The 26,826-nt window shown below is 40.2% G+C and overlaps 2 protein-coding genes across 3 annotated transcripts in view; one reads left to right on the plus strand and one right to left on the minus strand.

The window, feature by feature from the left end:
• Positions 1 to 1,163: 1,163 nt before the first annotated feature.
• On the minus strand, positions 1,164 to 12,656 carry LOC119801927 (zinc finger protein 431-like). Of its 2 annotated transcripts, none has more exons than XM_038312701.1 (4): positions 12,394 to 12,656; positions 4,690 to 4,816; positions 4,432 to 4,492; positions 1,164 to 3,350 (listed from the first exon to the last, which is right to left on the minus strand). In XM_038312701.1, exons 1-4 carry the CDS (start codon positions 12,463 to 12,465, stop codon positions 2,033 to 2,035), a joined length of 1,578 nt encoding a protein of 525 aa, XP_038168629.1. In that variant the 5' UTR covers positions 12,466 to 12,656; the 3' UTR covers positions 1,164 to 2,032. The 2 variants fall into 2 exon arrangements, with proteins under 2 accessions (XP_038168629.1, XP_038168630.1); XM_038312702.1 differs by lacking the exon at positions 12,394 to 12,656 and adding an exon at positions 12,201 to 12,261.
• A 611-nt stretch (positions 12,657 to 13,267) lies between these two features.
• Positions 13,268 to 26,826, plus strand: part of Ccny (cyclin Y) — an 83,701-nt gene continuing 70,142 nt past the window's right edge. The window contains exon 1 of the mRNA XM_038312685.1: positions 13,268 to 13,545. Within this exon, the coding sequence (XP_038168613.1) occupies positions 13,392 to 13,545 (154 nt within the window). The 5' untranslated portion in view covers positions 13,268 to 13,391. The remainder of the gene's footprint in view (positions 13,546 to 26,826) is intronic.

A 26,826-nucleotide genomic window follows, 5' to 3' on the forward strand; every position in this document is an offset into this window, starting at 1 on the left:
CTTTATTTCTTCCTTGACCCATTGATGATTCAGGTGAGCATTGTTTAATTTCCACGTTTGTGGGTTTTCTGGAATCAGTATTGTTGTGGACTTCTAGTTTTAAACCACGGTGATCTGATAAGGTACATTGGGTTATTCCATTCTTTTTGTATTTGTTGAGGTTTGTTTTGTTACTGTGTATATGGACAATTTTTGAAAAGGTTCCATGAGGTGCTAAGAAGAAAGTATATCCTTTTCTGTTTGTATGGAATATTCTATAGATGTCTATTAAGTCCATTTGAGTCATAACATGTTAGTTCTCTTATTTCTCTGTTCATTTTTTGTCTGATTGACCTGTCCAATGGTAAGAGGGGAGTGTTGAAGTCTCCCACTATTAGTGTGTGGGGTTTCATATATGTTTTAAGCCTTAGAAGTGTTTCTTTGACATATGAGGTATCCTTGTATTTGGGGGCATAGATATTCAGTATTGAAATTTCCCCTTGTCTCTTTTGACTGATTTTAGCTTGAAGTCTACCTTGTTAGATATTAGCATAGCTACACCTGCTTGTTTCTTAGGTCCATTTGATTGGTATATTTTTCCCAACCCTTTACTCTGAGATGATGTCTGTCTTTGAAGTTGAGATACATTTCTTGTATGCAGAAGAAGGATGGATTCTGTTTTTGTAACGAATCTGTTAGTCTGTTCCTTTTTATAGGTGAGTTGAGTCCATTTACATGAAGGGATATTAATGACCAGTGGTTGCTATCTCCTGCTAATTTAGTTTTTATCGTTGGTGATATTAATTTGTCCATTTTTTTTCTTCTTTGGGATTTGCTGTTATTGCTTTTTTGTTTCTATTTCAATTTTAAAGTTCTGGAAAGTTTCTTTTATATGTTTGATTTCTTTTTCTTGGTTTTCTTTAAGTGATTTGCTGATATCTTCCAATTTTTTGTTTGTTTTTTCTCCATTTCTTTAAGAAACTTTCTCATTTCATCTTTAAGAGTTTCAAACATTCTCTTGAAGTTATTTTTTAGGTCATTTTCTTCTGGTTCATCCATATTTGCTTGCTCAGGTCTTGCTGTTGTAAGGTCTTTAGGTTTTACTGGTATTGTTTTGCTTTTTGTGCTGTAGCATGAGATCTTACCTTTTCTACTTATCTTTTCCTTTAATAGGTGTGGTTGGGGCTGTCTGAAATTCTGCTGAACAATCTTCTAGGTGCCAGTGAATCCAAAGCTCAGATGGTTGTTCCTCATGGTACAGTGTCATAGTTTTAGTTACCCTGTTGGTTACTCCTGTTCTTGGAGATAGATCAGCGCTCCTGTGCTTTGCTCTGCTCCCTTAGACTTTGCTATCTCAGGCCTATTTTGGCCTAGGTTGCAGGCTTTGATGTGTTTCTGTAAATCCTGGTCTGGATACCTTCCTGCTTAAGTCCCTGGCTTGGAGTTGGACCTGTTCTGGTGGAGATCGTTGATTCTGGATCTGGTTGCTGGCTCAGTTCTGATCTGCCAGTGTTCTGGGACTGGGTTGGCTCCCGGGAGTGGATTTGCTCCTGCCTTCTGCTACTGGTAGAGCTTGTTTCCTCAGGCCCTTTCTGTTCTAGGTGTCTCATTCAGTCCCACTAATGTGGAATTTTTTGCCCAAGATGGAGTTCCTTGCCTCAGGGCAACTTTGGTCTAGGTTATCTGCTTTGACCTGTATCTGTAAATGCTGGTCTGGATTCTCTCCTGCAGAAGTCCCTGGGTTAAAGTTGGATCTGGAAAGGTTTCTGGTTCCGGCCTACTGCTTCGGAGGCCCCAGGTTCAGGTGTGTCCAGACCTGCAGAGGACCTGCTTACTTCCTCAGAGGTCCCAGATTCACACTTGGTCCCACAGAGATTCCAGGTTCCTGACTATTCCCTTTGATGTCCCGAGCAATGCCCTAACACATAAGGTCCCAGCTCAGGCATACTCTCTCTGAGTATACTTGTTCCCACTGAGATTTCTGATTCCTGCCTATTCCCTTGGAGGATCCAGGTTCACTCACATGCAGACTGGCAGAGGTCCTGGCTCAGGCCTAGTTCCTAGGAGGTCCTAGACTCACACCCCCAGTATGTGTTCTTTCATGGCGCTGGAGATGACTCTGTTGTGCAAAGGCTTTACCACATTGATTGCATACAAAGGGTTTCTCTCCAGTATGTGTTCTTTTATGAATTTTAAAATAACTGTGATAGGCAAAGGCTTTTCCACATAGATTACATTCATAAGGTTTCTCTCCAGTATGTATTCCTTTAAAATGCACTTGAAGACTGGAATGACATGTAAAGGCTTTACCACATTGATTACATTCATAAGGTTTTTCTCCAGTATGTGTTCTTTTATGTATTTGAAGACCACTGCATCGTGTAAAGGTTTTACCACACTGATTGCATTGATAGGGTTTCTCTCCAGTATGTGTTCTTTTGTGTATTTGAAAATTTCTGTAATGTGCAAAGGCTTTACCACATTGATTGCACTCATACGGTTTCTCTCCAGTATGTGATATTTTATGCCCTTGAAGATGACCATGTTGTGTAAAGGCTTTACCACACTGATTACATTCATAAGGTTTCTCTCCAGTATGTGTTCTTTTATGTATTTGAAGAGAACTGTAATGTGCAAAGGTTTTACCACATTGATCACATTCATAGGTTTTGTCTCCCCTATGAGTTCTTTTCTGTATTTGAAGACTACCATATTGTGCAAAGGCTTTACCACATGGATGACATTCATATTGTTTCTCTACAGTATGTGTCACTTTAAGATGCATCTGAAGACTGGCATGATGTGCAAAGGCTTTACTACACAGATCACATTCATAAGGTTTCTCTCCAGTATGTATTCTTTTATGTATTTGAAGATAACTGCATTGTGCAAAGGCTTTACCACACTGATTACATTCATAAGGTTTCTCTCCAGTATGTGTTCTTTTATGCATTTGAAGAGAACTGCATTGTGTAAAGGCTTTACCACATTGATTACATTCATAGGGCTTTTCTCCAGTATGTGTTCTTTTATGTGTTTGAAGATTACCATGTACTGCAAAGGCTTTACCACACTGATTACATTCATAAGGTTTCTCTCCAGTATGTGTTCTTTTATGTCTTTGAAGATGACTGTGTTGTGTAAAGGCTTTACCACATTGATTACATTCATAGGGTTTCTCTCCGGTATGTGTTCTTTCATGGCATTGTAGATGACTATGGTGTGCAAAGGCTTTGCTACATTGATTACACTCATAGGGTTTCTCTCCTGTATGTGTTCTTCTATGCATTTGAAGATTACGGTGATGTGCAAAGCCTTTACCACATTGATTACATTCATAGGGTTTCTCTCCAGTATGACTTCTTTTGTGGCTGCAAAGATAATTGGTACATGTAAAAGCTTTACCACATTTAGTACACTGTTGAATCTTTATATGTGTATGAATTAATTTCATGATTTAGTTCAATTGTGAAAAGAATTAAGTTCTTATGGTTTATCACTGTGTTTGTATTCATGTTGCTCCCCCCTTTAGGGGTTGTTTTGCATTGTTGAAGAAACCTCTGGTGGTAAGAACCTCTATTTCTTGGATTACATTTACAGAATCTTTTTTCTATATGAGATTTTTTACATATTTGAAGAGACCTGGAAAAATTCAGGCATTCATATGTGGTATGTTATGTCTCCTAATATCCCTATGGTCACATGACTTGTATATAGAATATATGATATACCAAGTAAAGAATGAATAACAAATAGAAGATTTACACATTGAATAGCATAGTTTGAATTTCTATTCCTCATAGACATGTAGTATAGGCATTAAGTTCTCAGCAATGACTGCCCCTTGACTCTTTTTCTTTCTTTTTTTCTTTGGTTTTTCGAGACAGGGCTTCCCTGTAGTTTCTAGAGCCTGTCCTGGAACTAGCTCTTGTAGACCAGGCTGGCCTCGAACTCAGAGATCCGCCAGCCTCTGCCTCCTGAGTGCTGGGATTAAAGGCGTGCGCCACCACCGCCCAGCTGCCTCTTGACTCTTGACTCTAACTGCCCTAACTAAATTTAGTAGTCACAGCAAGCATATGGGCAACACTAGCTTAACTATGCACCATTTGCTTATTAGAAAGTTTTGGAGATGTGCTTATCACATCTTCAACATATATACCTTTCTTAATATGGGTGGTAAGAAACTAAATAGATTGGAGTTCTATAGCATAGCTCTCATGGAGCTGGGATTCAAAGGGTGAAATCTATTAAGGCATTTTCTTTCTTGTCTTGTGAGTGCCTTGCAAATGAAATTCACCTATCTATAACTGAGGAGTATGGTTTTGTGATAATTTAATAATCATAAATGCACATGAACTTGTGCTTCCTTATACTTGCTTTTGTTTAAAACATCTAGAAGGCATTACAATTTCTTCAGAGGCACATTTGTACCAGGTTGCACATGATAATTACCTTCCAGGAATTCTGGAACTTTGACAACGTTCTTCAATATTATGGTCTTCCCAACTGTATCCTAAAAAATAGTACCAGAAAATATATGGTATATTATTGAAAGCTGTACACAATTCAAGTTACTACCTTCAGTAAACCTTAGAAACATGCCTGATTTACTTGCCTCATTTTTCTTTCTCAATCAGATTATAGAAGAGCTCAAAAAATGAGGAAAAGCTTTCCCCTTATTTAAAACCTTGAAGGAAAATTCAGTCTTACCTATAGTAATGAGGTTCCTGTAGGTCTCCAGCATCACATCTTTGTAGAGATTCCTTTGTGAAGAATCCAGCAACTTCCACTCTTCCCAAGTGAAGTCAACATGCACATCATCATAGGTCACTGCATTCTGAAATGTCCCATACATGTGTACAACAGAGAGCATGATACTGACAACATGGTAAAGGTAGACTTCTCTGACTGTATAATCTTAAGACTCTGGTGCTCCCCACACTTCAGTGACACAGACATAATAATATAGTCACTAAATATTTATGGAAGGAAGCTGAATAGGAGATTCAAGTCTGTCATATCTGTACACTGTGAATGGGATATCACATTGCAAGAGAAATCCCTATTAAAAACATTGAGAGAAAAGTAAATAGATTGACAGTACACTTTTGAGAAATTGTATAAAACTTGCAAACTACCAAAACATAAATGAGATGGTCAAGCTGTATGTATAGGCTCACACGGTTAACCCCTGCACTCAGAAATCAGAGGCATGGATATCTGCCTCACAGTTAAATTTCAGCCTAGGTTATGCAGTCTGTCCATGTACAGCCAGAAATACATACTAAGATCCTGTCTCTCATGAAAAAGTCAGTCAGAGAAACAAAAGATAGAAAAAACGCAGATGGTTTTACTGATGTTTCTACAAAGAGTTCTGTATTTATTTTCCAGAAACCTGAAATGCCGTAATTTAAAGTCTAATATCAATAAGAATTTACTAAATGGTACTGTGAGTTTAAATAGTTATGAAGGGACAGGTGAAAGATGAGTAATTTAAATGTTGATCATAAATGGTCAACATAGGGAAGAAGAAATGGCTCAGTAGTAGAGAGCTCTTGGTGACCTTGAGGTGGCCTCAATGGACAGTACTTATTTAGAGGATCACAATTATTTTTTATTTCAAGTTCAGAGTTTCTGAGACCATCTTTTGACTACTGAGGAGGTACCCACATGGTGCATATCCATACACAGAGGTAAAATACTTATAATCATTAATGATTTCAAAACATATACATCAGGGATGAAGAAGGTGATATGCTTGCAGTCCAGTGACTCAGAAGGCTCAGGCAATATTAATGTTATGAATAAATGCCATCTTGGGAAACAAAATGATATCTTTTGGCAAATTTGAAAATTCAAGACATGAGCGATGTTCAGAACAACAACAACATATGATTGACGTTGACAGACCTACATTCAAGGTCCAACATACAATAAAATAAAAAGAATAAAGCTAGGAATATTGGCCCACTTATAATCTCATCAATTTGAAGCCAGAGTCAAGGGGATCTCTGAGTTAGAGGCAAATCTCTTGTACAGAGTTGCTTTCAGGACAGCCAGGGCTACACAGACAAAAGGGTGTCAAGCCAGCCCAGCACTGAATAGCAATTCCTTCTACTCTATCTTTTATGATTTACAGATAGAATCTGTAATGGTGGTGAAGGCATGAGAGCACTAGAAGGAAACTGGAAGATTTGTTTCAACCACAACACAGTAGACACAAAGAAAAGGAAATGAAGCCAGTTGTTGGTGAATGCCTTTATTGCCAGCATTTTCCTTTAATCCCAGCATTCCGGAGGCAGAGATACACAGATCTGTGTAAATTCAAGGCCAGCATGTTCTATAAGAGCTAGTTCTAGGACAGTCAATGATGTTACACCCAGAAACCCTGTCTCAAAAAATAAAAGGACGAAAAGAAAGTGGGTTGAAACTATAGAGACTCATATCACATCCCCAATGAGGTATTTCATCCAGATAAGCTCATCCTACTATAGGTTTCTCAAGAAATGAAAAGAAGGTCACCAAAGAGAGACACATGTTCAAAAATACATCATCATCTGGGAGGTTTTTCATTCTATCAACTACATTCTGACCCAGGTCAGTATAGGCTAATGTTCATCCATGAAGAAAATCCATTTAGTCAATTCAATGAACCTCACAGTCTGCATCAACCCTACCAACACTGTTAACATTTCCAAAGACTCTTCTGACAGTCAAGTTAGTCTTGACAGCTGAGCCTGATAATATAATAAGCAGTTGCATGAAGGAAAAATGAATTTTATTTCATTCTATTTCAGAGATCAAGTGACTCAGACAGCATAGGCCTTGCCAGCTCTGCCCTTCCAACCCAGCAGACAGGATCATAGTCTGGAAAGTTGGAATTTTAGTACACATTCTTCTATGCTCCCAGAGCACTTCCTGTTCCTTGTCCAGGGCACAGGGTCCTTTGTGTGCACATTCCATTACACACTCAATGCCTAGTGCAGCCAACCCTTTGCTTCTTAGTTTTGAAGTCCAGCAGCAAACAGGTCACATTCAATCAGTGAGTGTTGTTAAAGCAAAAAAGAGGCCATGGGTTAGAAAACAGTGAGAAGCCATGGTAGGACTTGGAGGCAAGAAAGAGACTCTACATATGATGTAGATTTCATGTCAAATAATTAGGTTTGAAAAGTGGAAACAGGCTTTAGGGCCACAAGCTTCAGAGACTAGGGATTTGAATGAGAGCACACCAAGGACTACTGTCACCTTTCTCTCAGCCTGTACATCTTAAACCTCAAAAATAACACCCCCATAAGGTAGGGCCACAACCTTTTACAAAGATCTTCTCTTTTGGTTGAATTAATGTAACTCCAGTAATTTGGTTACATGGTAAGGTCAGTCCTTTATCCAGATTCTTGATTGCCCAGGTCTGTGGAGCTGAAGAAATGGCTACTCAGGACATTTATGGAGCATCTAAAATTGATTACCTGACTCCACATTGCTAACAATTTGGCAGCTACTGCCAAAGGATCAAAGCTCTCACCCTCCTTCCTGCCATTCCCTCTCTGTGCAGTGCCTACAACAGATTCAAAGTTGGTGAGTGAACACAATTCTTGCAGAAGTCATTCTTCATTTGTTACTCCCCAAGAAAAGTCAGAGAGACTGGAGGACACTCATTCACTGTCAAGGCTCAGCCTGTGAAGAGTTGTAGGACTGTCTTCCTAGCACTGGGCAGCAGAGGCAGGATTAGGTGAGCAATGCAATTCTCAACTTCATAGTTCCAGGCAAGCCGGGCTACAGAAGATATTGCTCTAAACACATAAAAATAAATCAATTGCTCTTGAGAAAAAAGGAATGAAATTATTAATAATCAAGAAATAGAGCACTAATGAACATAAAGAAAATATTAAAACATGATAACAATAAGTGACTTTTTAAAAAAGATAAAAATAATGTACTTTTAAGATTTAAAAACTGAACTATATTGACTTTGAAAAAGAGTAGGTTCTTCTCTAGTAGAGTGAAGGCCATTGATAAGAGATTGATTGATTTTGAATATATGCACATGCTGGCAGCTAAGATCTCTAACCTGACTCACAGAGTAACAACAATTGCCTGATTCGCAAACATCTAATTTGATGGAAATGTGTGAAGGAGGACTGGTCAGTAAAGTTTCCTAATTGCAAATTCAGTTATTCATGGCTTCAAGATAACTTTCTCACATTGTACACCCACCAATCCAGTCTGACTTGAACCACCTGACATGAATTAATACATGCTGGGAAATTACAACTGAACTTCTCGTTCCACAATGAGGTTCTTTTTTCATAATGGTGACTCCAGCAGCAGGATTGCCTACCCTGCTTCACTTCTGTGATGTACACCATAAACTATTCCTGCTGTTCTGGCCTGGAGGCAGAAGCCATGTTCCACATGCAAATCCTTTTCCTGTAACTGCAATGGACAGTCGACCACACGACTCAATGAATAATTTTAAATCTCTGAGGTGGTGCAGTCATTCAATTTACAAATGTTGGAGGTGTAATAGAGAACAACAAGGTCATGCCCTGAAGTACAATAGTCTCAAATCAAGGCCACCTGAGTCAAAAGAAAAGAGCTTGTCTCAGAAACACCTTCCTAAGAGGCTGGAAATGCAGATGCTCTAGAATTACTATGTCTTCCCAGGGAGAAATCACTCCCCACATTTAGGAGATTAATAATAATAATAATAATAATAGTAATAATAATACCTCTTTATGAGAGCATTCATCTCTCTCTGTCTAATCCTCAAAGAGTAGGCAGCCTAGACAGATTTTGCATTTTGCATATACTATCACCTTTAAGTTTCTTTTATGGTCATGCTCCAGGTTGCACTTTGAACAATTTAAATACAGACAGGAGACTGCAAGTCTACACACTTAGGCAGATGGGAGACTTACACTGATGGGGAAAGCCTTGTTAACCAATAATCTTTAAGAGGTGGAACCTAGTTTAGGCTTGGCTTTCTGGGACTGGGAGATAAAAGCCTGTGCACCACCCAGGTGCGCTCTCTTTGTAGCTTCCCCCACAATTGTGCAGAGACTGGATCTTCCATTCCTGTGGTATGAGTTTTCCCCTAATAATAAATAAAATATATCTGTCTAACTTTAAGCTATTTCCATATCTACATAACTTCTACAGGTGGTGCCCAACGTGCTGGATATAAAAAATCCCAGTCCTGATGTGTGGGCGTGGGCGGCCCAGTCCCACTGGAAGCGCATTCTTGCAGGCGGCGGTGTGTGAATGACGGTGCAAGAGCAGTGGCCACTAGTCCCCCAGCCGCACACCATGGAAATTCAGACAGGACACAGGCTTTCCCCAGGGCCCCTGTGTGCCCGCAGCAACTACAGCTTTTTCTGCACTCGCAGAGGCTAAAGAGGAAAAGGCCGAGGAGCTAGCGCCCAGAGCTGCCCTCTGGGCATGAATGCGACCGCTCTGCGATCCCTTCCTGGTTCTAGAGCAGCATGGTCCGGGGCTGCCAGTGAGCAGATCAGGTTCGGTTTTAGGTGGGCTCAGCAGTAGAGGTGCTCCAGAGACCCGACCTTCGCTGGTCTGAGCCTGCTGTTCCCTGTTTCAAACAACTTGTCTGCTTTGCTATTCTAGTGCTTGTGCGATCGCTGACCAGTCAGGGACCTCCGCGGAGCACACAGTCTGTGATTCGCACTAAGTAATTGTTTTTAATTTGAGCATATTTCAGAATTTAGTGCCAGAATCAGATTCAAGCCAGCCACACGACTGCCAGTGTGCAGCGACACCTACTGGCGGGTAATGGTTATTGCACCTAATCCAGCTAACTAAACCACTGGTAAGATTTAATACTCAAAATATAAATCATAAATTTATAATTTAAAAGGACAAAATTACGGACAACTCAACCATACAGGGATTCAATAGATTTTTAAACTCATACCATGTATGAGGTTTTGGGATTAGTTTTGTCCTCCATATTCTTTCTTTAAAAATATGGTTTGATAATTGCGCCAAGAATGAGGCACTTTTAGACTGATACCACTCTTCTAAAAGAGAAAATCACTACTACGGAGAAGGATAATGTTGAGACATTGTCTGAGAGAATTCGTACTCTTGAATGTATTAATTGGACTCTCTCAAAGGGTTATGATAGACTGACTGATAGAATGTCTCTCCAGGAAGGTAATATGTATTCTATAAAACTTATGTCCAAGGATGAGACATTGTCTCTACTGGACAGACTTCGCACCTTGGGATCCTCAATGAGGGCATTAGAACAGAACACTGGACAGGAGATCCAAACTTTAAAAAAGGCAGTGGTGAATAGATTTGAAAAGATTGAGGAATTTATAAAATTTGATGACCAGGGACAAAAGGTACAAAGGCAAAATTTAGCCTCATCAGTGTGTAAAAACCTCCAGGATAGCTTACCCAGAGTTCTGCCTGCCTTTCCAATAATAGCATCAGAAAGAGCATCTGGCACAAAATACCCTAAGGTAGTCAAAAATATACATGGGAGTCCATACATATGACTGATCTAAAGGAATTAAACAAGCAATTGTAGCTTACGGACTACATTCGTCCTTTGTTAGAGAAATGGTTATAATGTGGGCTTCCAGTAGCAAAGCAAGGCCACAAGTTCTGGACTCAGTTAATCTCAGCAGTCCTAGACAGTGGACCGCAGTTGCTTTGGAGGTGATATTTTAGGGAAAAAGCAAAAATTTTTAGAGCAACAACAATAAAAAAAGAAAAGAAAAAGGGCTTGAGATTTCCCTGAATCAAATTCTGGGCGAGGGACTCTGATCCTCAGGATCAAGCTCTTTATGATGAACACACCTTGTCACTATGTAGCACAGCAGCTTTTAATGCTTGGGATAGGATTCAGGAACTAGGAAAGAGTTGAATCATATCTTAGGGTTAAACAGGGCCAGAGAGAACCTTTTAGTGACTTTTTACAAAGATCAACTAAGGCTGTGCAAATAGGGGTAAGTGCCCCAGAAACTAGACATATAATAATTGAATCTTTGGCAGTATGAGAATGCCAACTTAGAATGAAAAAGGATCCCTGGGCCTTTAAAGATCAGATAAGCACCCATGGATGAATGGGTCTTGCATACAATAAATGTCAAGATACTTGACTATCATTTGGTAAGCATGGGTAGCTTCAATGACCTGAAATCCCAACATTCTCCTGAACTCCAAAGTTCTTCTAATGATTCATATGCAGACTATGCTGTTTCCTGGGTGCTTTCCTATTTCTCTCATGACCTTCACACATAAGATCAATATAACTATGAACTTTATGATTAAATTGTGTCTCAGTGGATATGCCATGCACACGCTCTCACACAGTGCCCCACATTACAAAGGTGTTAGAACATAAGACGTAATTTTCAGCCTCCTTACACATTAGCCCAGGAAGTCTCAGTGTGTACCCTTGCTGACTTGCACATATGTCCCAACATTCCTGTTGTTAGAAGCAGGTCCGGGAGTCACAAGAAAATGGGGCAATACAAAAGTTTTAACTTCTGCAAAATGGTTTATAGTGGTAAGTGAAGCGGATGTGCTAATAGGTTTTTATTCCTAACACAAAGGGGTCTCGGGCCCTACTTTGAGAAGTCAGAGCCTGGTTTCCCATGCGTACAAGACTGGCTAACTTAAAGCAGTGCAGCTGATAAGCAACCTGAAGCTTTGGGGAACAGGATACAACCTGGAGCGCATACTTTCAAAAGAATGCTAACAGGGGAGGAATTTTTGCCAGATGGTATCTTCACAAATTTATTTAAAGATGGAACTCCTTTTGTCTCATTTAACCCTTTGAAAGAAAAGATGGTACATCCCATTTACATTTCACACGGCGAAGAAGGTCAGTACAACCTTAATAAAGAACAATATTTTGTCTTGGTGCTATCTACCCACCCTCCCTAGGGCTGCAATTCTCTAGAACTCTCCTTTAATATTTCCTCTCTCATCTGGTCAATACCACCACTGTGCAGCCATTCATTTCCCAAGGCATTTTGCCACTCATTCCAACAAATGACGTTATTATTACAGCTAAGAGCACGGAGCCTCCCCACTCCTTATAGAGTAACAATGTATGAACACTCCTAAGCGGTGATGAACTGCGCAGGCTTATAAAAGAGTGGATGTGAACGATATAAAGCCTTTAAGAAGACGGGTATGGATTGCTAACGCTAGGTGAGCATCAGTCTCCTCGTTTCTCATGCTAGTACCTGGATGACCATGCATGTTCTTCCCTCCGTTGACTCCTTCACTAAGATCTCGAACTCCTGATTATCCAGTCTTCTCTGCCCTGCTGCGATTACAGGCATGAGTCACACGCCTGGTTTATGTGGGGGCAGGGGACGTTAAAAGAGCCCCAGCTCCCCTTCACTATTTGGAAAGGATTGAAAATGTTCTCCTCACCTTTAATTCTTTCCAACATTTATCTTGGTTCACGGCACCAACCCAAGCACAAAATCCATGCATCTGAAACATAAAACAAGAGTAATCCAAAACGCGGAACACCGCGGCTAATTCGTCACGATTCTTCAGCCTCTGTCCCCAGGCTTATTCTCAAGTGCTCCTCGAGCCTGACAGAAGAGGGTGCGCTCCCAACTCAACCGGGAGCTAGTTCCAGTATCAGCGACACTCGGCAATCACCAGCCTTCCACAGACAAGAGGCTGTGTTAAGGCTCCGTGCGGCGGGCGCCCCCTCCTGGCTCGCGCGCCACTAACTATCTCCTCCCGGGACAACCTGGAAGGGGCGGAGCGGAAAGCAGCGCTGCGGTCTGGGCGGTGCCCGCCAATGCTCGTCTTCCGGCGACGAAAATCTGCTTCCAGAGCAGAGGGGGAGAGGCGGGGCCGCGGCTAGGGGGCGGGGCCCGTCAGAGAGGTGTAGCGGAAGCGAACCGGCGTGGGGCGTGGCCGCGCGGATGGGCGGAGCTGGACGGACGCGGGCGGGCGTGGGGCGGGGCCGCTCAAAGTCGGCTCGCGCGCCGCCTTTCGCCTCTGGCCGCTGGGGGCGCTCCCGCTCCTGCCGCCCTCCTCGGCTCTTCCGCGCGTGCTCGCGTGTCCCCGGCGTGAACCGGAACCGCTTGCGGGAGTCGCGGCTTGCGAGCCGGGCGCCGAACGAGAGCGCTGTGGGAGGCGGCCTGCGCGGCGCCGCCCGCCATGGCAGCGGCGGGCTGAGCTCTGCCCTGGGCCGCAGTCGCGGGCTCAGGCTTCTCCGCCGCGAACCGGGGGCCGAGGCCGTCGCAGCGGTAGCCGCCCGCTTGTCGCCGCCGCCCATGGCGAGGCCCCGCCGCCGCCGTCGCTGCTGACCCGGGGCCGGCGCGGCTTCCGTCCTCCGCGGGGCGCGGGCGGCCTGCCTTTGCGCCCGCGACCGCGCCCGCGCCCCGGGGCTACCAGCCGGGCGCTCGACGATGGGGAACACAACCTCGTGCTGCGTGTCGTCCAGCCCCAAGCTCAGGAGGAATGCGCACTCGCGGCTGGAGTCCTACCGGCCCGACACGGACCTCAGCCGTGAGGACACGGGCTGCAACCTGCAGCACATCAGCGATCGGGAAAACATCGACGGTGAGCGGCGCCGCCTCTCCCTCCCCTCCCGAGCGCGGCTTGGAGTCTTGCGGATCCGCTGCCCGGGACTAATAGGCCTGCAGGGAGCGTGGAAACTTTGCTAGCCAAAAACCTCCGGGCGTGTGGCATGCGTGTACAGGGGCGCGTCTGTATGCATGTGCGTGTGCTGCCTGCCAGGAGGTGACAGGGGAGGCCTCAGGCCGGGTGCTTTTGGAATGTTGCCAGAGTCGTTACGTTTTGGGTGGCGGTGGTATTTGTCCTTTCCGAGAGGAAGGGAATTGTCACAACGGTGACAGTTTTACCTGGAGTTAGCCTGCGTTCTATTCTACCCCATTCCCTCGAAAACTAATCCAGGCCCAAGGGAGTATACTTGTGACTGTAGATACACAAATGTATACATATGTATATACACCCCCCCCCCCCACATAAATACCCTATGGAAATGGTTGCAGGGCTGAGGTAAAAGGTTCACCTCAGAATGTTTTTTTTTTTTTTTTTTAAATTACTACCAGGCAGCTGTGGGTTAAGTGATCTAGTTTTTGCACGGGCTAGAATTACAGTCCTGTGAATTTCAGATTCATCTGGGTGACTTGGATTGTATATTTTGAAAAAGTACGTATATTTGAAAAAAGTTAAAGGAGTCTTTACTACACCTAGTAATGGTTTATCTTAACTGATTTTGCAGTAGCTTTCTGAGTACTGTGTTTCATCATCAAGCTCTAAATAGTTTGTGCTTGGTGCATAAAATACAGTTTATGTGATTCCCAACTGAAAAGATTAGAAGTTGGAAATATAACATTATACCTGTTTTTAAAACCAAAATCCTCACTGCGTTTATCTAGTTAAACTCACCTGAAATCTTTCTTACGAGAATGAATTAACAACTGGTATTGATTTATCCTTGTCGTCGTTGAAGAGTGGAGTTTGCCCTGTAATGTGAAAAGCTACATTTAAATGCGAAAGAAAAGAATTTTGCTATTGTTTTGTGTTAGGATGGCAGCTTTATTAAATGAGTATCATAAGGATACTCACACAGTTTACAATAAATTTTGTTACTACATGATTTTTCTAGTTTAATTTAAGATTTATTTTTTATGTGTGTGTGTGTGTCTGTGAGTGTGTTACTCGTGTGTGTCAGTTGAAATCAGGAAGATATTGTATCTCCTTGATGTGGAGTTACAGGTGGTTGTGAACTTAGGTGCTGGGAACCTACCTCAGATTTTCTGGGTGACCAAGAAGCAATCTTAACCAGAGTCATCTCTCAAGCGCTCTGTGTGTCCATTAGCTTGATCTTCTCTTTAGATGACTAACATTTACACATATTAAGACATGTGGAAGAATCTTAAAGTTAGACCTAAACACCACAGTAAAACTGTATTTTAAAGGAAGGAGTGAAGAAATGGATGAGTTCATTGTAGAAGGCTGGTACCAGTCCTGTACATGATTGACAAGTAAAAACACATGGAAGACTTTAATAACTAAGTCTATAGTTTTATGTTAGGCCCTTTTCGTGCAAGTGTGTAATGTACTTTGATTTTATCCCCTCCATCCTTCACTGCCCTCACATTTCTCATACCTCCCCTTTTCCATCAATCTCCTTTATTCCCAAACAGCTTTGTTCTACTTTCATACCATTTCACATACAGCATTTTATATATCGATTAAATGTGGGACCCCTAAGGGAGAGAAATCATGCAGTATTTGCCCTTCTGATACTGACTTAATTTGCTTTATATAATTGTCTCCAGTTATACCCATTTTACTTAGAAGGACATAATTTCATCTTCATGGCAGAATGAATTCATTGTATATAAGCCACATTTTCTTTTTCCATTTCTCAGTTGATGGATAGTGGTGCCGTAAACATTGATATGCAAGGATTTCTCTGTTTTTGTCGTTCTTGTTATTGTTTTTAACTTTTAGACAACTACCAAGGAGTGGTATAGCTGAGTCATGAGGTATATTTTAGCTTTTTAACACATTCTGGACTCGTTTTCATTCTCACCAGGACTGTATAAGGGTGTCCCTTTTGTCTTCATTCTCATCAGCATTTGCTATTTTTTGTTTTGAAAATACCATTCTGAATGAAGTGAGATAAAAATCTCACTGTACTGTTTTGTTTAATTTGTGTTTAATGGCTAGTGATGTTAAATATTTTATATAATTTCAATATTCACTTATTCACTTAATTATCTATGAGGCAAGATCTCTCAATGTGGAACTTGGTGTGTATATCAGGCTGGACTTGGTTGGTCTTACAGAGATCCACCTGTTTCTGCTCCAAATGTTGGGATTAAAGATGTGCTCTGTCATTCTGTGGTCCATACATTTGTTGCCGGTTTGTGATTAGGTAGTTTAGTTTTTTTTTGATCTAGCTGCTTCTACCCTTGAGTGCTTGAATTAAAAGTGTGTGCCAGTGATGTTTTTATTACCATGTCTCTGTTGTAGTACAACTTGAAATCAGGTATGATAACTTCCAGCATTGTTCTTTTGCTCAGGATTGCTTTACTAATTGGTCTTTGGTGTTTCTCTGTGAATTTTCAGCCCCCGCTTCCCCCACCATTTGTAAAGAAGAATGGTGTCAAAATTTTGATGAGAATTTCATCTATTGTGTAGATTGCATAGCATAGCTATTTTCATAATATATATTGTTCATATTATGAGCATGGAATGGTTTTCCATCTTATAGTATCGTTGATTTTTTTCACTGTAGAAGTTTTTTACTTTCTTGGCTAGCTTTATTACAAGGCTTTGGTTTGTTTTTGATGTAATTGTGAATGGGATTATTTTTCTGATTTCTTTCTCAACATGTTCATTATTGGTATCTAGGAAAGCTACTAATTGTTGTATATTGATTTTGTAGCCTGTCTCTTTGCTGAAAGCATTCTTTATTAGCTCTAATAGTTTTCTGGTGGTCTTTAGGGTCTCTTATGTATAGATTATATTATCCGTAAATAAGGTTACTCTGTCTTCTTTTTTTCCCTGCTTCTATATCTTTTATTTTCCTTTCATCATTATTGTCCTACATAAAACTAAAGATATAATATTGAATAAGGGTGGAGATGGGACATCTTTGTCTTATTCCTTATTTTATTGGAAATGCTTTCAATTTCCCATTAGTATAATGTTAGGTATAGGTTTGTTATATGTGGCTTTTATTCTGTTGATACATTCTTTGTATTCCTAGTTTCTCCAGAACTTGAATTATAGAGGGTATTTTGTTGACAGCCTTTTCTGCACCTGTTAAGATAATCATGTGTTTTCTGTCTATGAACCAATTTGTGTGATGCATTGCACAAACTTTTTTAAAATCATAAATGATATTTTTGATATGTTCTTGAATTCTGTTTGCAGAAATATTTTTTCTATATGGTGTAAACCAATATTTGGTAGAGGTTTTCTGTTTTAAATGAGGGCAGAAAGAACCCATAAAAAGAAAAAAGAAAAGGAAGACTGACATTTCAGAGAGCCATGTTGAATATTATGGACTGTAGTAAGGAAATGGAAGTAAAGTGGTTGTAATCAGCTGTTTAGCACTAGGGCAGTGTCTTAGCTGGGGTGGCTAGTGCTCTGATGAAACACCAAAACCCAAAGCAGCTGAGGAAGGAAAGGGTTCATTGGCTTCCACATCCAGTCCATGGAGGGAGTCAGAGGCCATGGAGGGGTGCTGCTTCCTGGCTTACTCCTCATGACTTGCCTAGCCTCCTTTCTGATAGAAAGCAGGCCCACCAGTCCAGAGGTGGACCCACCCACAATGGACTGCACCCTCCCATATCAGTCACTAATTAAGAAATGCCAACAGGCTTGACTTATGGAGGCATTTTCTCAATTGAAGTTCTGTCCTCTTAGATGACACGAGCTCGTATCAACAGCTGGTGCAGCATGGGCTTACAGAAGAATTTTGCCATTGAAGAATGAGGTGGAACAGTGTGTTCTTTCATTTGAAAGATATCTAAGTTTCATTTGTTAGGCATTTTTTAGAAAAATCTTTGGAAGACTACAAACTTGCTCTGCACACTTAGGGTAATTTAGAGCATAAAGCTGTTAGTAAGCTTTCTAATGGAGGCTGTAGTGGCCTCTAGTCCATTTTCTATGGCCATGCTAGTTTACATGTATACCAATTTGTTGTTTAAATAGTATTCTGTCTCCCAGATTCGACAGATAAATCTAGGATTTATCTAACCAGAAGTCTTCAGTATTGGTATCATTTAGAGCAGAAATGTAGGCCTATTCATTAGTATGAATAGGTTTATTTAAAGGTTTCTAAGTAACTCTAAGATGCAGCTGGGCTGACTGACAGTGCAACCTGCTGTTCTAGGATTATTTTGGTAGCAAGTCACGTAATAGCAACAGATTTAAGGAAAAGTGTGTATAGATACACTTTTGAGTCTTTACGTACCTATGTCTGACTATCTCAATTTCTCTGCTACAGTTGGTTTTTGGTGTCTTTGAGTTCCATATGTATATTTAACTGCTGACCACAAATACTTTTAAACACCTGTGTGTGTACTGAATACATGTAAACTTGTTTTGTATTTGTTCTCTGCACAGGCTAATAACTATTTAAGGAGCAGTTACGTTCAGTATTGTAAGTAATCTAGAGAGGATCTGGGTGTACAGAAGGATGTGCGGCAGCTGTGTGCAAACACTTGGCTGTTTTCTAGGGGAGACTTGACTCAGACTCCAGTATCTAAGAGGATCCTGGAACAGGCACCTGCAGTTACTGAGGGACAGCTGTATATTGTTAAATTATTATCTCAAGAGTTCTATAGTGTGCCATCACTGTCTTATATTTTGAAAACTGACTTTGGCAACTACGAGTATTGAAGGTTATAGTTTGTTCATGACTCTTCCCGAATATCTGAGTTTCTCTAAATGGCAGGTATATGCATTTTTCTACCACACCACAAACAGAGAAATGACCAGCATTTGTTCCTGCTGCCATTTAAAGAAACTTGCTAGCCCTTTTTTACTAGTGTTAGATTATTTGTGGTTTTGAAAGTTGTGGTTGGTTTAACCCACGCCCACTCCCTAAGAGTTATTTTTCATGAACTCATTCTGATGTCTAGAAACAAGACTTATCACTCATAATCCTGTACCTAACACTGCTCAGAGTTAAATGTAAGGGTGGATATAGTCTTAACGGTTATAAAAGGTGAATAAGACAAGATATAGGAGACGAGGAAGGATGGAGAATGCCGGTAAAGAACACATGGGTCATGGCAGGATATAAAGCTGTTTTTCTAGTTTTAACTGTCTTGAATCCTCTTCACATACAAACACACACACACGCACACACTTGTAGTGGATAAGTATATAAAAATGTAATTCATAGTATACATATAAGATGTAAAGCAAAGCTCCACAGCTTCAGAATAGCTATTGTAACTATTTAGAATTTCTTTGAAATATATGGACTTTGGATCTGGGTAAGCACTTGCTTGAATGGCTGCATTAATCTAGCTAGCTCCCTGATATCTTTCTGTCTTCCTTTCTTCTTTCATTCTTCTTCTTTCCTTCCTTCCTTTCTTCCTTCCTTCCTTCCTTCCTTCCTTCCTTCCTTCCTTCTTCAGTAAGTTCTTTACAATAAAGTGGTTTTTATAAAAATAAAATGAATGGGCAGTGGTGGCGCACACCTTTAATCCCAGCACTTGGGAGGCAGAGGCAGGTGGATCTCTGTGAATTCAAGGCCAGTCTGGTCTACAAGAGCTAGTTCCAGGACAGACCACAAAGCTACAGAGAAACCTTATCTCGAAAAAACAAACAAAACAAAAACAAAACAAAAAAGAAAACCTAGATATTTGTATTTCACAATATTGTGAAGCATCGAGTTTGTTTTGAAATTGTTAAACTATAGGAAAGCAAAAACTTACTCGTTTTCATAGTGAAGATCAATTAAATGACTTCTACATGAAAGTGAAAGATCTTTGTAAGCTGAAAAATGTACTAAATTAACAATAGTTACTTTTTAGTCACATTATACTCTGATAATTTTGAAATTTTTTTAGGTAAATACAGTTGTACATAGCAGTCTTAAAAATATCTTCTTTAAGAAGTACTATTTAAAAGAAAGTCAATTTAAAATATTTAAGTTTTGCTTAAAGCCAGAAAGGCAGTAAAGTCAGTAAGGATTAAAATGATGCTAATAGTGGTTAATAAATTGAAAGTGCTTGTGAGTGTGCCATTATGAACATGACACCATTATCTTATTTTTCTTGTGTTAAATGTAAAATGTGTTCCAAGAGCTACAACCAGCTGTTCTAACTTTCCCTAAGCAGAGGACCTTGAAACCCAGAACCAAAACCTACTTTGGATACGTCAAGGGTGACAGGGAAAGAGTCACAGCACCGTTCTTTTGCCTGTAGCAGGCTGAGGAGCTCACCAAATCTTCTAGTGCCTTCAACTTAGCTAAACTGGAATTTGTGAAAGAATTTTAGGACTAGCCAAGAAGCAGGTTAGAGGTCTTATTAAAGGTATTTTAATAACATTTTAGCATGAGGATTAAGAAAAAGATGCACATAGAAAGTGAAGGGCATGGGGTGGGCTTTTAAAAGAATAGTCAAATTTCACTGTCTTTACAATAGTTATGTAGGACTTTGGTGGTTTTGAGATTATGATCTTCAAAGAATGGCTAAGGAATCTAAGTGATTCCTTAGGTTTTGTCGAGGGAACTTGACAGGACTAGGTAAATATGTAGATACAGCTGGCTCCTAGTACCCAGGCAAATACAGCTGGGTTACACAGAAGATAATTGTTAGCTACAGGTATATCCATGCCAGTTTGCTTTGTGAGTCTTGCAGCAGTCTTTGCTGGGTGGTAAAATGCAAGTTACTTCCGTTTTACACTCTTCTGATACAGACATTACTGAAGGGTGATCAGGACATGGCTCTACATGGGACACTTGCAGACATTTGTACATGTCTTGATGCTGAATGCAGAAGAAATGTCTTAAGCAAGTGTTGTACTGTTGATGGGTGCTTCTACTCTTGACAGATGAAAAGGGACAAATTGTTAAAGACGTATTGTGAACTCCTCCAGACTTATTTGTGGTTTTGTTTGTTTGAGAAAGGGATCTGTCTGTTGTATAAGCCAGGCTGTCCTGAATTCCTATCTGCCTCCCCATTTTAAAAAAATAAAATGTTTTTTATTAATTCTTTGAGAATTTCTTAAAATGCATTTTGACAGGGCAATGGTGGCACATGCTTTTTAATCCCAGCACTTGGGAGGCAGAGGTAAGTGGATCTGAGTTTGAGACAAGTCTGATCTACAGAGAGGCTACATAGAGAAACCCTGTCTTGGGGGGAAAAATACATTTTGCTCATATTCACCTTCCACCTCCTCCTACATCCACTATTCTATCCACTTAACCTCATCTTCTCCTTCCACCTCTCTTTACTCTGGAGCACCAGTCTCCAAGGGGTTACATACTTAAAGAAAACTGACTCCCCTCCCAGCAGCTGTCAAATGCTAATAGCTTCTCAGCTATGATGGAAGGTCGTGCCCACCTTCCACTCTCCATGCTGGAAGTTTGTCTGACATGAGCTTAAACCTGTCTTATGCTGCAGGCTGTCACAGACAGTGGGAATTCATATTACTCAAATGTGCTGTTTCCCTGTTGTATCTAGAAAACATTGTCCAGTCATCTGCCACCTCTGGCTTGTACTTCAGTCTTTCTGCCCCCTCTTTGGCAAAGATGCATGAGTCTTGGAAGGAGAGAGTGTGATCTGATGTCCCATTTAGGCAGAGCCTGACAGGCTTATACATTGTACATTGACCTGTTGTGGGTCTCTGTTAATCACCACTTACTGTAAAATGAAGCTTATCTGATGGGAGTTGAGATACACTAATCTATTGGCATAACAATAATTACTAAGGAGATGATTTAACACTTGTCCATTTAGCAGAATAACAGTAGAAGATTCTTTCCCATGGCCTATGACCTCTCTCCAGGTTATTTCTGAAAATGATGCCAGGTATGGGTTTCAATTTGCAGGATGAACCTTAAATTTAATCAGGAACTCCCATAACATTTGTACAACTATTGCACCAGTAGACATTTTACTAATCCAGTCATTATTGTAGTTCAGAATAAACAGCTGGGTAAGATCAGAGATCGCTTTTTCCTCCAGTAATGGGCTTGCTACATTGCAGCAATCTAAAAGCTAGCCGGTTGGGGCAAAACTACAAGGTCAGCTCCATCTTGGTGTCTTTTAGTCAAATTTTGGAGGGTAACTAAGAGCAAGGGCAATAGCCTGTAGTGCTTGGGAGTCTGTGGGATGGCACTGGCCAACAGTCCAAGTACTTTTCCTGGTACTTGAGTTTTTATTTGTCAACATGAAGTATCTAGTTGGTATTGCTGTCCCTGTTATAGGGTGACTCCATTTAAACTCTATATACATATATTTTTAGGATATTTCTACAGTAGTAGGTTTCCATGTTCCCTGCCATTTCATCCTCTACCCCACTGTTCCCTATTTCATTATTCCCCCTTTCCCTTGATATCATTACGTTCTATATTCCCTTCTTTGAAAGAGTTCCTCATTCCCCGTAGCCTCTTACTAGTTCCCTAACTATTCCAAATGAAGCATACATATTTAAGATTCAGAGCTAACATCCATGTGAGAGAAAACATTCAGTGATTGTCTTTCTGGATCTGGGTTACCTGTACTCACAATGATTGTTTCTAGTTCTCTACATATACCTGCAAATTTCATAATTTCATTTCCTTAAAATATAAACAATATCCGTTGTGCAGATGTACTACATTTTTATTTTTCATTCATCAGTTAGTGGACATCTTAGGCTGTCTGTGTACCCTGGCTACTCTGATTAGAGCAGCAATGAACATGGATAAGCAAGTATTTATATAGTAGGATAAAGAGTCCTTTGGGAATATTCCAATGAAAGATGTAGCTGAACCATAATAAGGTTATGTGTATTTCTAGCTTTTTGAGGAACTTACACACCAATTTCCATAGTGACTGCAGCAGTTTGCATCCTCGCTAAATAACTTCCCCTTTCCCTGAATTCTCACCAGTGTCTGCTGCCAATTGTCTTCTATCTTGACCATTCTGACTGGAGTAAGATGAAATCTCAATATAGTTTTGATTTGCATTTCCCTGTTGGCTAAGGATGGTGAACATTAAAGCAAAAATATTTGTTAGCCATTTGTATTTCACCTTTTATGAAATACCGTTTCACTCCAAGTTTGGTTCCAGGGTCTCATTATGTATCCCTGACTGACTTGGAGTACACAGACATCTTTATAACTCTACACCCAAATGCTGGGACGAGAGGCTTTTGTCACCATGCCCAACTGTGCTCCAGTTTTAAATTGGATTGTTTGCTTTCTTGATGTTTAGGTTTTTTTGAGTTCTTGTGTATTCTGGATACTAATCCTTTGTTGAAAGTGTAGTGAGTTGTTTTGACATTGCAGCTAAATAACCAGTTGGATCCTACTGCTTCCATTTCTGCAAAGGTCAACAACTCTAGTTTAATTGGAGTGGGTTATACTCAGACTCTGAGGCCTAGTGTGAAGCTTACATTGTCTGCTCTGGTAGATGGGAGGAGCTTTAATGCTGGAGGCCACAAACTTGGAACTGGAGGCTTAATCCAGTTGAAAGAAACCTCTGGGAATGGAGATCAGAAGATTTGGCCTTAATGTATTTCCGTGTGACCAGCAGGCTCCTCCCCTTCCCTCCAGAAGGTGATCAAATCAAAGGATGATTAAACAAGAGCTGTATTTTAAATATTTAGACAGTTTCCTGTTGGCTGGTTTCTAGTTGGATGGCTATCTGGTTATCAGTGCTGCCGTCACCATACATTATTTAAACGTATTTAACTGTTAAATGTGCTACCCCACCAATGATGAAATAGACGTTTGTGAAAACCATGCCATGATGTGCATGTTTGTTTTATGTTCTTTTAACATTGACTATTGTACTGAATGAGATGGATCAGTGGATGTTTTAAGAAAAGGTAAAAGATTTTTCTTTTGTTATATTCAACCATCATTAGAATTACTTTGGTAATCCCCAAACATGACAAATTATGAATAAAACAAGTGTACATAACTTAAAAAAAAAGAAGGAAAGAAAGTATAGTGAGTGAAGATTTTCTCGCTCTGTAGGCTCTCTGTACTTGGTTGATTGTGACTACTGCACAGAAACTTTCAGTTTTATACGGTCTCATTTGTTAATTATTGGTCTTAATACCTGTTCTGTTCAGAAAGCCCTTTTTTGTTGTTATAAGTTGAAGTGTATTTTGTCCTTTCTCTTCTCTTGGCTTTAGGGAATCAGGTCTTATGTTGAGGTTCCTTATCCATTTGCAGCTGAATTTTGTGTAGGTTGAAAGAAAAGAATCTAGTTTAATTTTTCTACACGTAGCCATCTAGTTTGACCAGTACCATTTGTTGAAGAAACTATTTTCTCCAGTGTATTTTTGGCCTTTTTGTAAAAAATCTGGTCACCATAGGTATGTAGACTTAAATCTGGGTCTTCCATACCACTTCATTGATCAGTGTATCTTTGTTTTTATTACTATAACTCTTAAAATGAAGCATTTAATTCAACAATGTTTTTATTGTTCAGAATTATTTTGACTGTTTTGGTATTTTTTTATTTCTTTATAAAATTTAAAACTTTTGTTTCATTTCCATAAAGAATTGCATTGAAACTTTTATGGGGATTGCATCGAATCTGTAAACAACTTTTGTTCAGGTGGCCTTTTTCACAGTATTAATACTACCAATTCATAAGCACGGGACTGACTTTCCCTTTTTGACAGTATGGCCTTCTCTTCCTGAGTGCTAAAATAATAGTCAATGGCCGCTTTCCCTGGCCTTAATTAAAAAAAAAAAAATGTCATTGTTATCCTGGGGATGGAAACCAGGGCATTGTGTATACCAGCCAAGTGCTTTACCATTGAACCAAACCCTTAACCCTTGAGAAATTTAACATTAATTGCAGAATTAGTTTATGGTTACTGGGTAGAGTAAGAAATCTACTTTTTTTTTTTTGCCTCCCAAGGAAAGATTTCCCTCCAGATTTAGTATCTTTTCCTTAAGTTACAGGATTTCAAGATTGTAAACTTATGAATTTTAATTCATTACTGCTGTTTTATCTGATTTTCTGATTTATGAAAATCATTATCTTATTTTGTAATAGATTTTAATTTATCTGTTTTTTTAGGCAAGAGTTTTACTCTTGTTATTTTGGCTAGGTTAGAACTCAGTATGTAGTCTGAGCTCATCTGGGACTCTTGAGTTCTTCTCCCTCAGTAGCCCAAGTGCTAAGGTTATAGGCATGTGCCATTTTTCAGCTTCAGAGGTCTAAGTTGAGAACCCCAATATCTGTCTCTGGGTTTTAAATTAATTATGCTACATTTGGATCCTGAGATTAAGAGTCTTGTGCTCTATTGGCTGAGTCTGAAAATGAGAAGATTCTGTAGATGAATGAGCTTGGGAGACAGCAGCTGTCTTTGGTTTGTTCAGGTTTGTAGGTGGCGTGATGCAGCCTTATTCTTGGTTACTCCCATCCCTGACTTCCCCACTAAGATGTGCTCTACCTGTAACCGCTCTTCACTTTGGACTGGAATGTTGACCATCAAAGCATTGATTGCTTCCCTTTACTGGCATGGTTTGGAACATGGTGTTTAAAGCTTTTATGTCCACTAGAGAAGGACATGATATTGACTATATACTTTTTAGTATTCTACTTCTGAAATTAATTTTAGTAAATGCATTTCTGCCTTGATAGGTTTAGCTGGCAGAAGTAGATCACTAGGGGCAGGCTTTGAGGTGTCTATTTTATTTGGTGGTACTGCATCTTTCCCTACTTTTTGGTTTCCTGTCAGTGCCTGTAACCAGTAGCTTTAGATTCTCACTGCTATAGCTCTGACATAATCGACTACATCCATTAACCAGGAGCTAGAATCAAGTTTTCCTCCTGTAAATTGTTATTGTCAGGTACTCTGACAATAAAAGTATCCCAAGCACATACAGGGGTGACTGAGGGTGAGCCCTTCAGAGCACATCTGGTTTATTTTTTATCTTCTTTTTATTTTCCAACATGATCTGGAGTATTGGTTTTGAGTGAACTTGAAGTGCAAATGATCCTAGCTCCTTGAATAAAAGGTCTGTCTAGTCTATCTCAAGTGAAGTGTGTTCTTTAGCTCTTTCATGTGGTTTTCAAATGCAGATAATCAAGGTTGTACAAGATGAAAATACGACATTTTATGCTGCAGATATAATGTATGCCTAGCATATTTTAGGAACTGGGAAACATGGGATATTATGGGATATTTTAAATTCTTATTTTAAACGTAAGACGCCATTGGGACAAGATTAATAAGTGCTTCTCAACTACCTATGTTCATCAGAGTTCTAGAGGACTGGACCCTGTAGGACATATTTATTAAAAGAGGATATATTGAATTGGCTTCTGTGATCCAGTCTGATAGTTTAACAGTTTAACAGTGACTATCTTTAAAATACCATTCCATTGTTCTAACTAGCTGTTTCCAGGTGTTGGGGAGCATGGTGAGCCCATTGCTACACTTCTCTAGTTATGAAGTGAGTTCCTTGGTCAGAAGCAATGTGTGGAGTATCCTGACAGTGGATAAGACATTGTGTAAGTCCATGGATAGTAGTTTTTGCAGAAGTGTTATGTGCATAACCAGAAAAAGCATTCATTCCAGTAGGGACAAAGCCTTGCCTTTTTCACAGTGGAAGTGGTTCAGTGGAATCAGTTTGCCTTCAGGTTTTGGCTGGTCACTCTGGAGAATGGTGTCATGTGGGCTCAGCATCAGCTTCTGTGGCTGGGAGATCGGCACCCATAGCAGCTATAGTTATCAAGGTTATCTCAGGAAAAGCAAGAGAGGTCCGCAAGATGGAAATCATAATATTAGTTGGATGAACTAATATTTGTTCACACGTGACCAAAGTCCACCACACTCGGGAAATGATACCATATAAGAGTCTGAACACCAGAAGATATATTGTTGTCAACCTTGGAGACTGCCTGTGACAAACATTAATTAAAATTCTGTCAGTTATATTTATCAGAAGTCTGTTGAAATTGACTTGGGTAATTCATTTGGCAGAGTGCCTTGCCCAGCATTTACTGGGTTTTAGTTTCCAACCCATATAGTGTAGTGATGTCATGGTACAAGCCTGTAATTCCAACTCCCATGGGGTAGAGGCAGGAGGTTTAGAGGAATTCAAGATCATCATCTACTGGGTAGATTTGAGGCTAGCTTGGGCTACTTTGTCTTAAAGACCGA

The sequence above is a fragment of the Arvicola amphibius genome, chromosome 15 (genome assembly GCF_903992535.2).
Source record: "Arvicola amphibius chromosome 15, mArvAmp1.2, whole genome shotgun sequence".
In the NCBI taxonomy this organism is placed as follows: Eukaryota; Metazoa; Chordata; class Mammalia; order Rodentia; family Cricetidae; genus Arvicola; species Arvicola amphibius.

What these genes read in the sequence shown, in the direction of transcription:
- LOC119801927 (XM_038312701.1), bottom strand. Translation starts at nt 12,465, where the DNA reads ATGTTTCAGATGCATGGATTTTGTGCTTGGGTTGGTGCCGTGAACCAA. An exon ending in AATGTTGGAAAGAATTAAAG is followed by an intron (nt 4,817 to 12,393) that starts GTGAGGAGAACA and finishes GGGACATTTCAG; the next exon opens with AATGCAGTGACCTATGATGA. An exon ending in AGTTCCAGAATTCCTGGAAG is followed by an intron (nt 3,351 to 4,431) that starts GTAATTATCATG and finishes TTATCTTTGCAG; the next exon opens with CCACAAAAGAAGTCATACTG.